Genomic DNA, 15,226 nt, shown 5'->3' on the forward strand with positions numbered 1-15,226 from the left:
GGCAGTTGTCCTCCTAATTTAAATTTAGATATTCTCTCTTTTGCATATGAAAAGAAAACATTCTTCTCTCTGAAATGGCCTTTGCTAGCCTTAAGCATTTTTTTTCCCTCTGAGCAGAAGGTAAAATGATCCCTTGGGTCCAAAACCCAACATCCATTTAATTTGTGTTTATTGCTGTTAGATTTGAGCATTGCATAAGAAATGGTGGTGGGGGGGGGATATAGACAGACAGACAGACAGACAGATAGATAGATAGATAGACAGACAGGGACTTGACAATAGAATTTAACTCAGTTCAGCAATTTTTTCCCTTTAAACGTGCACTTAGGAAAAGAAATCCTGTAGTCCCTCAGATATGTATGCAATGGAGTGGACAATTTTACTAAAGGTAACAGAAACAGATTATTAGTAATATGATTTATTAATGAAACCATATAATGCATAAGGTAATCATCATTGAGAATACTATTGTGTGAATAACAGAGGTTTGTTTAGCAGTGCATGAAGGTAAAGAAAAATGTTCACAAAATCAGAGTAGTGTAAAATGGTGTGCCAAAAAATTCTGCAAATAGTAATATTTAAAAAAAAAATTAAAAAATAAATTTATGCAGTGGAAAGAAAATTTAATACTGATGTTGTCATGGTATTACACATTTAACATAAAAATCTCTTGAAGATACTCAGATAAGTTGGGAAACAGGAGACTCTTTAGTATCTTCTAGGGGCAGAAATTCATTATGTTGAATGGTAAAGGCACCAATTAAAATAGGCTGGGAGAAACATATGGCCTGAAGCAAAACTTGGAATGAGTCCCTGACCTAGTACAAGGGAGGAAGATCCCTTCTCATTTGGGGGAATTTTGGCAGTATGATCTTTGTTTGTAACTACTCCATTCTGGGAAATGTTGGCTTTTCTCCCCAAAGCAAAATGTTTTTATCAGATGTATCAAAGGCCTTACTTGCAGCAGAAGCTCAGCTTGGAGCTCTGGCTTCCAAAGGCTGCAACTTGAAGTGACACATTCAAGGAACTGAGAATCCCAACCTTTTTGGTGTCCCATGGATCTCCCTGATTCCACATTTAGGATTTAGGGGTTTTTTTTCTAGTTTTTAATTTACAGCAGTAACACTAGAAAATTACAACAAATATGACTACCTGAGAAAAAGACATGAGTTAAATCTCAAGTGTTTTCTAACACTTAACAGTTAGGAAATGCCAAGAAATGCCCACGTATCTGTGAGCTTCCCGACTAAAGAAGCAGCAGGCACCAAGCTTTCATTAAGTTGCTATTTTTCCCCTCTAGCCCACTGCCGTAGTCACAGAAGGGACTCTGGGAACGAATTAGGACTGAGTCATAGGTGATACTCTTTGTAGAACTGTTTGTCTCATTTGTTGCAGAAAGTGGAAGATATAGTGAACAATGCAAGGAGTTCAGGAAGAGAAGGGACTCGCAGTTCAGACAGTTGAATGGCATCAAATTGGAGACTATTCTTGCTTCTGCCAGTGTTTCTCTGCGATGTTGGCAGGTCACTTGCATAAAACTTTTTAGAAGTGGGCACTCTGTTCCTCATTTTCCTGATAGCCAGTTTGAAACATCTTGTCCTCCTTTGCAGAAGAGTGAAGTGTTCTTGAACTTCAGCTGAGATCTATTAAAGCTCTCCTTGAGGCATGTGGAGTACCTGAAAACTAAAAGATCTCAGATTAAGTACCTAAAACCAGTGGATGCTTTGGATATTTTTAGGTTAATCCCTGGAACAAATAAATAATCCTCTCCCATTTTGCAGGAATGTTAAGGAGATTTATTGTTTGATGAGGAGGGAAGGAAACATGTCAAAAAGAAACATGTCAAAAGGAAAAGAAAATAATAATTTTAAATTGAGTATAGGCTTGGATATACTAAATAAGTAACTAGAACTCAAATCAATGGGGATTAAAAAAATATTAAATGACTACCTATTCAGTGAACACTATGCATTCTGTCCAAAGAATGAGACAGAATCTTGAAGATAAAAAGTTACTTCATATTCAAGGCTGTACATATGGATATTAGGCCTCAGAGAGGATTACACAGATATCCTTAATTGAGGCTTTTTTTCCCCCTTTATTGCATGACGTTACAACTTGTTTTTTCAATGTAACACACATTTCTTCCCTCAACTGCTCTCGACAGCATGATGTATTTGAATAAATGTTGGTCACAGTGTAAGTCGACCCAAAAGGTCTGCAATTTATCATTCATTTATGCTCATGCTTGCTCACTCATGCTGTCTCCCTCTCTCAGCTCTTTGGTATTCTGCACTGTTTTGAAGTGTCCGTAGATAGCAGCTACAAATTAAGCTAGCTGAAGAGAGATCGGAGTTAAATGGACAGAGGCTTGTTGTAGGTCCTAGCCATTAACTGTTTCACAGCAGTAATCAGGAAATCACTGAAGCCTTGCAATCACACTGGAAAATGAAAAATAAATACAGAATTGAATCTTGGAGCCAGTAATCAAATTATTTAACTTTTGAATTATGAGTCCCAATTTCTTATTTGTTGGTATTAGGCAATGTCTATTATATGTATTTCTGCCCTTTTTTGTCTCTGGGTAATGCCATAGGAGCAGACCACTGTGGGTTTTTTGTTTTTAAACAATGTTATGGTGAAATATGTTTTTAAGTCAATGTTGGTTTTGTGTTAACTTATTGGAATGCTCCTGAACTCTACAAATCAATTATATGTTGATCAGAGCACAGATTTGCTGTGAAAGTTCATTCTGATTTGTTAATGTTGTTTGATTTCACTCTAGTTCGTTCTTCCTTTTTTCAGCTGTGCTTCAGTAGTCCAGCCCCAGTCAGCACAGCACTGAAGCACAGGCTTTGTTTTAAGCATGTGCTTAACTCTTTAAATACAAGATGCAGTGTGAGCTTGAGCTTCCATGCTTTTCTCAATAGGGAAAGATTTAAGCAAGTGGATAAATCTTTTGTTGAACAGGAGCCTCTGCAAATGCTCTAGTGAACAAGTTTCCTGCCAGCGGTGTTCAGGGAGTAAATTTCTGAAACAGAAGTTTTAAAGTCAAGTTGCAATTTGAATAGTTCCTGTTTGTACTCATGAAAACAGCAGAAAGAAGTCTGGAATATTTAGGTGCCAACTGAGTTTTTGAGTTTGAATGAAAGAGCTTCAAACTGAGTGTCATTCACAAAAAATCTCTCAGCAATTCTGAATGAAAACAGCAAGCTGAAATTAATCAAACAAAGAATTCAGTACAAATGCTGCACCTACTTTGGCCAGGCGTTCTGCAGCTGTACTGCCAGGCTTGGGGTTTGTTTTCCAGATACTTGAAATAAACTGACTGAAATGACAGACAGAATTTGAAGCTAGGTCTTTTGGGTCTGTTTTATTGCAGGTGTTTCAGCCCAGCTCACCAGCACACGGCTGCGTAGGAACACCTCAGTGGGAACACCCTTTTGGATGGCACCTGAGGTAGGCAAACGTTCCTATCTGGGTTGTCTCCGCTGATTGCAATGCACACTTTGTTGCCACTTCCACGTAGCAGGAGAAAAGGGTATCTTATCTTCCCTCCCCTATGGCTGTATTTCTACTTTACGTCTAGGCCCCTGTTCAGTAAAATGAATGTACTATAAGAATATACAAAATGGATTTCTAATAATGTTCATTATTTTCTTCTCTGTAACGTTTCCATAAAAGTACAGATAATCTGCAAATAACTGAGGGTCTCCTTGAAAATTTTCTGACGTTCCGATCAAATACTCTGTGTTTTGGTGTGCTTGTCTGTGCCTCTAAATATAGACTGGGAGGAGAAGGTGGAATTCCCTCATTCCTGTCTTGCTGTAGGACTGTGCAAAACCCAGACTCAGATACGTGTTCTTTAACCTTAATCATTGACTGGTGACCTGCACACATAGACATATGGACTAGCATAGATTAAAAATGGACAAAAATAATCTACAGGCAGCCCAGCCAAGTATCTTAGACCATATTTTTACATACTACTCCCCAGACATAACCCTTTTCCTTCTATTTCTCGAAGCTCTAGGAAGTTTTAACACACTGTTGAACAAAAGTCCCTTACGTACTTTCCCTAAATTTGGGGTGAAAGATGTTAATCTTTTTCCTTCCTGCTTTAAGAAGCAAAAAATACTTTTGTAAGGTATAGATTATGAAATTAAAAATAGGGAATGAAAAGGGAGTGGTCTGGTTTTTTGTAAATTGTTAAATCTTCATAACTGTAGTAGCCTCATATCTGTTGAAGGCCATTAGACTTATTTGAATTTTGGGGAATTTGGGATGGAATTTGCATCTGTTACAAATGCACACTGGTCTATTTCTGTGTGTCAAACAGTTAAAAGTATCGTGCAAACATTTGTTTTAAAACATTTAATACCTTTTATACATCTGTTTCTGTTGCTAAGGAAAGCTGATTATAGCTGAGCAGAGAAAAGAAGCTGCTGTAACGGAACCAAAATTGATCTTGCACAGTCTCACAAAGAATGGTTGATATTTTACCATCTCCATAACAACCAGTTTACGTCACAAAGGAGACACAAGATACCTTAGAAACCACTGTGCAAGAATTATTTATGGAATCACCTTGGTTGGAGACATTCTGAAACCTTTATAAAATAGTCCTCTAGACAATAATGGACATATATGAAATATTTTATTGAACTCAGATTATTAGAAGTTATTTTACAGTACTGTTTTGCTTGAATAATTGCTATCAAAGGCAGTAATCATGCTGAATTTATTTTCTCATCCTGCTTGAAAATACTCATTCTCGAGGTAGAAAGCCAAAGAAATAAGCAGATCTTGATCTGAAAAATTTTGACCTGAAAATACACAACGTGTGTAACCAAGGTATGTTATGTGCATAGCACATCAAAACAGGAACAGAAGTAGCTTTGAATGCTTCCTGTTTTGAAAAGATTTGTGAAAATAACCAACACAGTACCATAAGCATAGTAACTCGTATCACATTTGCATGCCTGTGTGAGCCACACCGATCAGGCTTCGTAGATGTGCCAGTCTGCAAAACATCTGTAAGATGCTCAGATATCTGTTATGCTGTTGTTGAGATGGTTTCTAAATGAAAAGTTTTATAACACTTGTGCTAAAGTCACTACAGTTGCTTTCTTTGTGTTCATATGAATGACATATTTCAACCGACATGCGAGGTGCAATTTACCTTACTTCTGGGGAGATCTTTCTGGTATTTTCAAAATATGCAGCCAAATTTTTATGTGAAAGAGGAAAGATTAGGACTGCAATAAGCTGGAAAACTCTGCTGGGAAAACAGCCTATTAAGAACAGTGTTTTCTAGATGAGACTGCGGTGAGATCAGTAAAAACTAGAAAAGTACTTAACAGTTGCAAAAATCTTGCTGCCTAAACGTTTTGACATAGGATAGAATCTATGTCAAACCCAAAAATACCATAAAAGAACAGGACAGGAAGACAGTGTTACTAATCAGGGAAATAGAAAGCATGAAGACTAGGATTTTTTTTTTTTTTTTTTAATTGGACTTTTACTATCTGTGTGAGAAACATAGGACCCTCAGCTAATGCATAAGGCAAACATGGAACCTCATCTAAGGGTGAGAAAGACGGGTTTAATCTGAAGGGGGAGTGGAAGGGGGAGATGAAAAAGCTTGCCTTGGAGGAAGAGACTACAGGAGTGTTTCAGAGAAATGAACCTTGTGAAATGAAGCTGACAGGGAATATTTTTTCAGGGTAAACCCCAGGAAAATAAAACCTGGAGAAGAATGATGCAAGATTATTAAAGCTGACAGATAGGAATAACTGGATATAAGCAGGAGACAAATATGCTGGAAACTAGAATCAGTAGATCAGCCTGGATCAGGAACAGTCTGTATGATGAGGAAAATAATTGTATTTTAAGATGAAGTTTTTAAAATGTATCAAAGGGTTTATATGGCATGGTACTTGCAATAGCAAAAGTTCATAGGAAAACAGCAGTGACTGAGGGTGGCGTAAGGTGTTCTGTTCAGCTCAGTGTTCTTACTGGCAGCACGAAAAGCAGCAGCTTAACAGTTTTGAGTGACTTGAACATCTTAGAGGGTTCTCTTTTTTTGATGACTGTGAGGCTTGTTTAGCAGCAACAGGATTTGTCCTTGAGCATTTTTTTTGAGCAGAGCATGTGATTAACAAAAATTTTGCTGAAAAATGAAAATACAGGGAAGAACTAGGCTGTGTGGAAGCAACAGAGGAACTTGGCAAGGATGAGTCAGTTTGAGAGCAGTTTTAAAGTAGACTCGTTGAAAATCAATCATTGCTGTTTAACCTAATTAGTATTGTCACACACTTAAAAACATAGGCATGCAGAAACTGGAACACTGAATACAGGCTTGCCAAAAGAAGATAAATAAGGCAGGATAGTTTAAGTAGGGTGGATATATAAAGCTGCCTGTTGCCAAACACTTAGGTTACCTAAAACCTGCTTCTATTATGCTGAAATAAATTGTGTTGAATGCTAGCAGGAGGAATCAGATTTGAAACTTTTGAATCGAACTGCCTTTACATCTCTATTTCTAAACCTTAACATGTCTTGTTTTCAACCTCCAGTGCAGAACTGAACAAAATCTAGTTCAACTAGAATTGCAGTTTTCCCTTTTCCCAAATATAATTATATTATCATGATCTGACTGGAAACTTGACTCCTGAAACAAACTCAGTTAGAGTCTGTACATGTTTTCTTTGGCCCAAATCTAGTTTTAAGAACAGAAATAGAAAAACAAAAAGATACTTGGAAGTCAGAAAGAACTGGAGGGATGCTGAAGGTAATTTAAAACCACAGGGAGTATGCTGTTATATTTTACTGATAACTGCTAAGAAATGACAATGGTGCATGCATACTTACATTTTTAAAAAGAACATAATTAAAACATAGTTGATCCTTTGAAGAATTATGTGTTGAAATACGACACATGACAGTAGGAAAGTCTGAGACATCGGTAAAGATGTCATATGAGAGTTCTCTAATAATGAGTTAACGAGAGGTAAAATCTTGGCTCTGTTTTGCTATTGATTTCAGAGGGATTTCACATGTCACAGTATTATTTAAAGCTGTGTCAACTTTGTATTCTGGATATTTCTTACCATCCTGCCAAGATGAAGTAATGATCAGTAAGACTGCCCCAGAGACAACAGATTGTTTTCCTTCCCCCTGCTGAATCAAGGCACACTTCTGGGATAAAATTTAGTACATATGAGCATCAGAATAAATTTCTGAATGTTAGAACAATAGATGACTAGTTTAAATTGTCTTTCTTTTTCCAGTGTTCCTTTGTATTTTTTTTAAACTTTAATTCTGATCATATGTGTGTGCAGTAAGTCTAACTGTGAAACAATGAGTAATACTTGCACTGTTTCAGTACGAAGCTGTGTCTCTGCATAATCTAAAGAAAAATTGACCAAACTGGTAAAAAAGGCACCCCAAAAAGTAATTGGCATTAATGTAGTTGAAAAATATATAAAGGGAAAAATCTAGTTTCTCAAAGACTCACAGCAGCTTTTCCACTGAAGTAATATTCATTACAGTAAAGGCTGTACTCAGGCCTTGGAATTCGGTCAAAAAACCATCTTCTTTTTGGTAGATTAGGGTTGGTTTCTCTTATCTACGTCTCTATTGTAGGAGACATGAAAAATTTACCAAAAAAAAATCCATTTAATAGTAAATACATTTCATATATAGTTAAATACTGAGTTGGAAAAACAGTGTAGAAAAGATAATCCCATCACTAACCTGGGCTTATGTTTTTAATTAACTCTAAACAAGTACAGTGATACCTTCCCCTGAAACTATTGAATATAGTCTCATTTTGTCACACTTCAACCTAGCTTATTTGCCAGCCCTGTGCTTACATCATGGGACTCAAGGTCAGCATCCTGTTAATAGCTCTAGGTCTCTTCACTTTAATTCCTTATTAGCTAAAATTAGCTCTTCCGATATGCACATTTTCACTATACTTTTAAGTGCCAGCTAAGTATGGAATTTTGCAAATTCTGATTTATAATGAACTGTAGGAATCCACCACTTAGTATAAATAGGATATAGATTTCAAGTATGTATATACACTTATTTTTCTGCCTGAAAGTGATTTAAAAACAGCTGTACGGTGAAACAGTATGCGTATTTTATGATAAAGAAACATAATAAACTGTGTACCTTCTCTAATAAGGAAAATTTTGAAAATATTTCCTTATAACATCTTCCATGAAGGTGTAATAACTATTCTCTTACAGCTAATGATAAGATAGATTACTGAATTAGCTCTTCCTACAGGTTTTTTTACCTCATGAATTACAGTAAATGAGATAAGATTGAAAACATAATTTACAAAAAATAACTGATTGTCCTTACGAAGAAACTTCACAGATGGGAATAGAGAAGACTTCTGCTGCTTTTACAGAATTTGTGTTTATCTGGCATCATGATTAATTAATAGTGAAATGCTTGAAAATCCCACACATTTAGTGGATAAAAATAATAAATGCGATAAATGATAAAGAATGGTAGCATTAAATCTTTCATAACATAGATTTTTGTTACACTGTGATTTGAACAATTGCTTGTTGTTTAACATTACTGTATTTATGATAGCGTATTAAGCCTGGGGTGTAAAGGAATTGCCTACTTGGCATACATTTTGAAATGACATCCCTGCTTTCAGGAAGTTAAAGTACTGAGACACTGCAGTGTGTTAGAAGTTATTCTTAGGGAATATTAGCTGTCCTCTTGAAATGCAACACTGGGTTTGAGTGTGGCCCTGTGGTACATGTAGTAAGTAGGTATGGGCATGCCGGAAAGGAACTACTGCAGTGTCAGTGTGGGAAGGCAGGGGGGAAGAGGGGGAACCATTGCTCCAAATAGATGGGGCAAGACTGCGTGGAAGAACTGAGGGACACAGGAGTGAAATGACTTGCTTAAGGACTTACAGCAGGTCAGTGGCAGAATGCGGGATAGAATTAGGTCTCTAAATGGCCACATATGACTAAAATGCTGTGACTCTGAGATGCCACTTTCTGAGAGTTGACTGGCATGATTTAAACAAAGTTATATTTTTCGGAACACGGAGCTTTAGGAATTGAATAAAGAAATAAAAGAAATTAATAAAAGAAATGGCAGTTTTGGCCCTTTTTTTTTTTTTTCTCTCCCCACTTGCTTAATTTTCTGTGGCTCTCAAACCCAAGCTTTAACAAGCTGCAGTAGTAAGGAGTTGTGCTGAAGTTGCTTGAAGTCCAGAAGGAAAGTAGTGGAATTCGGAAAGCTGAATTGGAATACAGAGGTTTCTTTAAAGGAGATGGCACATGAGAGGCAGAGAGCACAGCAGGACAGCAGCAGTGAGCTCTCCCTGCAGAGCAGGGTCTGGCAGAATGCATCACCTCCTCCTTTGCCTCCAGGAGAGCTGACCTCCTCATGGGCTAGCACTGCAGGAGGGGGCTGAAAAGGATGTGGCAGCTGGAGGGAACCTCAGGGAACCTTGCCAGTAACCTTGATAACATGGCCATAATCTTGTGAAGGGATGTGGAGGGGTTGCAGATGCTTCTGTTTTGTTCTAAACTAAACAACAGCTATGGAGGGGTTGTAAAACTTTCATGTAGAGTGTTTAAAGATTTAAAAAACAAACCAAAAAAACAGTAGAAAAAAATCATTTCAGTACCACACTGCCCTGCACTGTGTTTACTTATGAGGCTGGAGTTGCCTCTGAATTTTCAGTTTCTTTGTGAAACACCATTTACAAATCTGTGTGAGATGTATAGTGTATATCCTTACTGCTCAGGAGTAAATAAGTGGGTCAGAAACAAAATGTGGCAATGACATTAGTAGTGTTGAAGCCATGATGGTCTCATGGTATAAAGCGAAATAGATTAGTGTGCTCGAAAGATTATCTGTTTCTCCTCACTGTATCATTTGGTCTAATAAAAGGTATTATATTTCGCTACAAATGTAGCCTGCTGCCAGAGCAGTCTAATGGTTTGGGGAATATTTCACTTGGGTGAGTTAAAAATAAAAATAAAAATTGATTACTTGCAGCTGTTAAAACACAATTGACTACTTGACATATAATTAATTTTCAGTGAGTCAATATTAATTGTGATAATTAATCATAAGAATTATTTAAAATATTAATTACTTTTTATTTTGGTAACATTTCTAACAATATAATCATTTTCTGATACACCATGGAAAAATTTGTATGATTATAATAAATAAGGAACTGAAATCCAAGTAAGAAAATGGGGGGATATGGAACCAATTATAATCACAAATCTGTTTTTTTTTTTAATTAAGTGAATGTGCTTGAGGGGAGGGAGGGAGGGAGAGAGGGAAGGAGGGAAAAAGGAAGTGAGGGAGGGATAGAAATAGATAGGTATCACTTTGGTCTGGATAATTCAGTATCCCCAGTGCTGCTAAATGCTATCATGAAAGACTTCCTTTTTTTTCAGTGCATAGGAATCAGAAGAATATTTAATATTATATTTCTGATGTAGATTAATTAAGTTGGGTTACACAGTGTCAGGTTGAGCACAGAGTTCATTTGGTTTATTTTATTTGACTTGCATAGCTAGCAATTTTGTTCTCCTTGCAGCAAGGGTAACAATTTTGTGCTACATTCATTTTACATACGCAGTGCTTTTCAGCGTTGTGCTCGCACACCTCATAAGCTGCTTAGTTTGCTACGTCAGCTGACTACAGCACCACCTTTCTTCAGGAGCATCAACCTTTTTAACTCCAGATTCCTTTCTGCGGGTGGGTCACCAGCACTAATTGTGTAGCAGTCGTCTCCAGGTAGCACATCTGTACTGCTATTACCCGTATTGTGTATACTTGCAGCTATACTTTGTACGTGCACTTTATGTTCTGAGGCAAAATGAAAGTATGTCCACTTCTAATAAATCTGGGTAAACTTAAAAGGGTTTGATGTAGCTTGCTTCAGCTAAACATATGTATAGCTTCTCTGCCCACAAGTCAGCATGACCACTGTACAAATAACAGCTAGTTCTCCATATTACCTGTTTTCCTTCTTCTAAATCTACCTGTGATCCACTTATGGGCTTGCTGAAGTTCAAAGAAACCTTTGCATTGATTTCAGAACAAGTAGAATTATATCCTTGAATTTCTAGTCTTCTTGTCAGGGTGTGAATCATCTTGTGTAACTCTGTGTTTCTGTAGAAGTGATAAATCACACAGAATGCCTAATCACTAACTTCTCTAAATTCCCTCCAGTTAATGTGACTGATTTGTTTATGTGCTGTCTTTGCCAGACCAGTGAATTCTCCCCCACCTCACCCTGTCCCAGTGTGACCCTCAGCACAATTAGTGTTGACAACTACCATCACATTGTCTGTTTCTCTGTGTGGTGTTTAGGTGCTTTTGTCCTATGGCAGTATGGCTGGGCATGAAATCAGGATAAAATTACAACTAATACAAAAGGTGACAGCCTGTCTCCTTAGCAACCTGGGTCACTGTGTGCACGTAACCAGCCCATGCCGAAGTGCAAGACTTGGTGCTTATTCCCATGGTGTTTACTGGCAAATCTCAAGATTAACTACATCACCCCCTGAAGCTTCGGCATGAACGTAGTGTGTTCAGCAAAGCAAACTACCTCTTCTTTTTTGCTTGTACAAGCAGGAGAGGATTTTGCTGGATATAAAATGGGTACAGATGTGATGACGTCTTTGCATAAGGCAGAGGAAGGAAGTAGCATTTTCTTCAGTTTCAGATCATTTCTTCTGGGCTCTGTATTCATGCCCCACTGGGCAGAGCAGGCATCAGCAGTGCCGAGAGGCACTCTCAGCTCCAGCACGCCGACTGAAAAGGACAGGTGTTTCCAAAAAATAAGTATCTCTGAGTTCCTAATAGAGCCAGGAACATAATAAAAGATAAGTCAGTGGCATTTTTCCTTTTTGTATTTGGCCTTTAGAGATTTTGGTCTGCAGGGAGTTGCAATAGTTTTCAAGGCAAAACGGGACTGGGGCATTCCCAAGGACTTAGCTTGTAAACTGTGACTGAGAGAACTCTTTCTTCTTCAGGTTTCAAGATAGAGTGTTGTCTGCTAGCCAACATGTAAAGCAAACTGCTGATGTACACCTTTAGTCAAGGAAAAAGCTGTAAAATTTGATTCTTGCTTTAAAGATTAAAATTAGTGGCATTTGTGTTTCTCTAAGGGGTGCATAAGTTGGTAAGATTCTAAGAATAAATCCCACAGAAATTGAAAAATTGTTTCAAACCAAAGTGATCATTAAATTCATATATGTGCTACATACTCGGTGTCAGAAGATCAGCTCATTTTGTATGTTTTCTGTGGGGCTGATCTTACTATAGTCAAGCTAACTGTCTAAAACATACTGCGTTGTGTGGTCCACTGGCTGAATTTTTGTAAACAAAGAGAATACAGATTAAGGGGAATATTTTTCTGAAAGAATCACTGCAAGCTCTGATATTAGAATGGAGGAGAATCTGATAGTGTTTAATTCCCCTTGGTTAGAGTCCCAGTATTTTGCCATAGTGTAATTTTGCTGCCATGTACTGTATTGGAGGTGTAGCTGTTAGCTGTGGAGCATAAGACATACAAAGATGTGTTATACATTCCTTTCTCTTTGTTTGGTAGGTAATACATTGTGAAGCTGAGAAAAGCTCAAAGACTTCTTTTCTTTTTTAAAACAGCAGTTGCAGTATACTTTCTTTTCCCATCCATTATGAGTGCAAAGCCCTCTGATGCTCATATTATTTTAGTGTAGCTTGCTGAAGTTTCTAAGACTGAGATACATAGCAAGTTTTGCCATTGGCTTGTAGTTAGAAGCAATTGCGATATGCTTATAGAGGAAGGAGTGGTGGTGTCTTTGAATGTGGGAGGCCAGCTATGTTTGTGGCACTGCTGACGAAGTTCAGTGTCACCTTGAGCAGGTCCTTCTTTTCCTTCCCTTGAAAATAAAAATACATTCCTCTGCATCATAAAGTTTGAGAACAAATAGACAAGTATTTGCAAAGGACTCGGCACACTGATGAGAAGCAGGCAACGTCTGAGGTAATCACTTCCAGGAGATGGGCTCTCGCAGCTTTTTAACCAAGCAGATAGCTAAATATTTTTCATGTGTTAAAAAAGGAAGGAGGACACAATGCATTTAATTAGTCACATATGGATAAGCTACTTGCAACTTCTGAGTCACAGTCTTGGAAGCTGGCTGGCATGATTTTTTTTTTTTTTTTTTTTTTTTTTGAGGAAGTGTCCTTGAGTATACAGATTATTTGGGGAACTGTATAAAGAAACAAAAATAATCAAGAAATACGAGCTTCCCTTTCAATCTCTGAGCAAAACTGCAATGAAGGAAACTCCAGCCAACACCAAGTGTGGCCTCTTTAGAATATATTATTTAAGTATCTCTGATGGATCTCCACACTGACTTTCTTACAAGTTTTTACACCAAATTTGATTTCTTTCCTTCTCTCTAAGGCATGGTATAAGGAAATGAAATTATCATATAGGCCTCTGAAATAAACGTGGTGGTTTGAAGCGCTCTGCTTGAGTTGCGTGGAATTTATCTACTGCACAGTAAAACTCATCTTTTTCAAGAGATAGAGGGATCTCTGGGATGAGATCAAGGCTATAATGAACTTTTTGAAGAACTAAGAAATATTTCAGAGCTTTCACTTAAGACATTCTGTTCAAGAGAAGGGAGATGGGAAAATGATCTTTGTGTGACAAGTTTGAAGAACACTGCATTAGCTAACAAAACTCTGCGTCTTCAAGTTGAAGAAAAAAATCCCTGAACCCTCTTTTGCAGTGCTTACTTTATTTTTTCCCCATTCTGTTTATTTGACAGTTGATGTGTAGGGGAATGTGTATGTATGTTTTTCTCAGATGGTTTGCAGACTTTTTGCTGACCACTTTATCATGTCTTACAGATCACCAGTGTTCCTCAGACAATAACTGAGAAATACTGGTCTAATACTCTATCAGAAGATTCTTTGACATTACAGCAGTAATAGTGGAACTACCACTGTCAGTAGGGTATAAAAAGAAATTTCTTTGGCATACTGACCTGGAAAAATTGAGGAGGAAGAGAGAGATCTCAACACTTGTCAAAAGACTGGTAGAAAATTCAGGAGAGCTCTTAGTTTTTCTGGACTGATTTGCTCTAGAAAAGAACTGAACTATTAGTATATAGCAAAGGAATTAATTAATGTCCAACTTTGCTGCCAAAAAAACCTCAAAATATTTTGGTATTATTTTAACTAGTATGTGCAACACCCCCTGATTTCTGATAAAATACATGATGAGTGCTGTATGATGGGGTCATGAGTCTTAGGGTAAGAGATGGACAGGTGCTGTGGGCCTGTTGTATAGAATCTCTACCAGAGGTAGGAACACCTCTGTTAGGTGCAACTTATGGGGAAAGTAACCAAGAGGTTAACCTGGAATCAGCAGCTTCTTCAGGAAAGGTTTTCTTACAGCAGGCTGTGAGTGGATCTCTGCCAGCAGTTATGTGGGATGCTGGCTTGCATGTTGGCATCTCTGCAAAGCATTGTCCCAAACTGAAGCCTGAACATAAGAACTCAGAAGTAATATAGAAGTAAAAAAAAAAAAAAAAAAAAAAAAAAAAAATCAATCTTATAGAACATAGATACAGCCACCCTAGGACATGCTGTCAGAAGTTCTGTTTATCTTGAGTACAAATTAGTAACAATACTTAAAACTGAGAAAAATCATGGAAGCCGACGCTAGCAGTGTGCAGGGATCTGACAAATTTTCAAAGCAGTCGGTCTAATTGATGAGATTTGGGAAGACAAACTTGAGACAGGATTCCAAATCAAGATAGAATAAAAGGCAGTGAAGTTGCGATTTTTGTCTTATCCCTTTGCAAAGATAAGAGCTGAATTTAAATGTTAGTTTGAATCTCATGTTTAGATACAAAATTGTTTCTAGCTTATGTGAATAGTTAGTTTATGATTAGAATGAAAACAGTGGGTTAGCTGGAAGCGTGCATCAAGTTTGTGATGTAAAACAGTTCTGATGTCCAAGGAGAGATTCCTGTTAACGTCAGGTTTTCTTAGACAAGGTACATGGTATGTTAAAGATTTTTTTCAACTACTCAAATCTACTAGAGACAAACTAAAAAAAAAAAAAAAGAAAAGAATTGGCAGAAATGACCGATGGAATATTCTTATCTAAAAAACAGCTGTGCAAATCAGTCTATCCTCATGAATA

The 15,226-nt window shown here is 37.3% G+C and overlaps 1 protein-coding gene across 1 annotated transcript in view; it reads left to right on the forward strand.

Annotated features, from left to right (window-relative positions):
• The window catches only part of MYO3B (myosin IIIB), a 197,646-nt gene that overhangs the window by 13,183 nt on the left and 169,237 nt on the right, over positions 1-15,226 (forward strand). The window contains exon 7 of the mRNA XM_075710689.1: positions 3,383-3,459. Coding sequence (XP_075566804.1) covers positions 3,383-3,459 — 77 coding nt within the window. The remainder of the gene's footprint in view (positions 1-3,382; positions 3,460-15,226) is intronic.

This window comes from Pelecanus crispus, chromosome 5 (assembly GCF_030463565.1).
Source record: "Pelecanus crispus isolate bPelCri1 chromosome 5, bPelCri1.pri, whole genome shotgun sequence".
Taxonomy (NCBI): domain Eukaryota; kingdom Metazoa; phylum Chordata; class Aves; order Pelecaniformes; family Pelecanidae; genus Pelecanus; species Pelecanus crispus.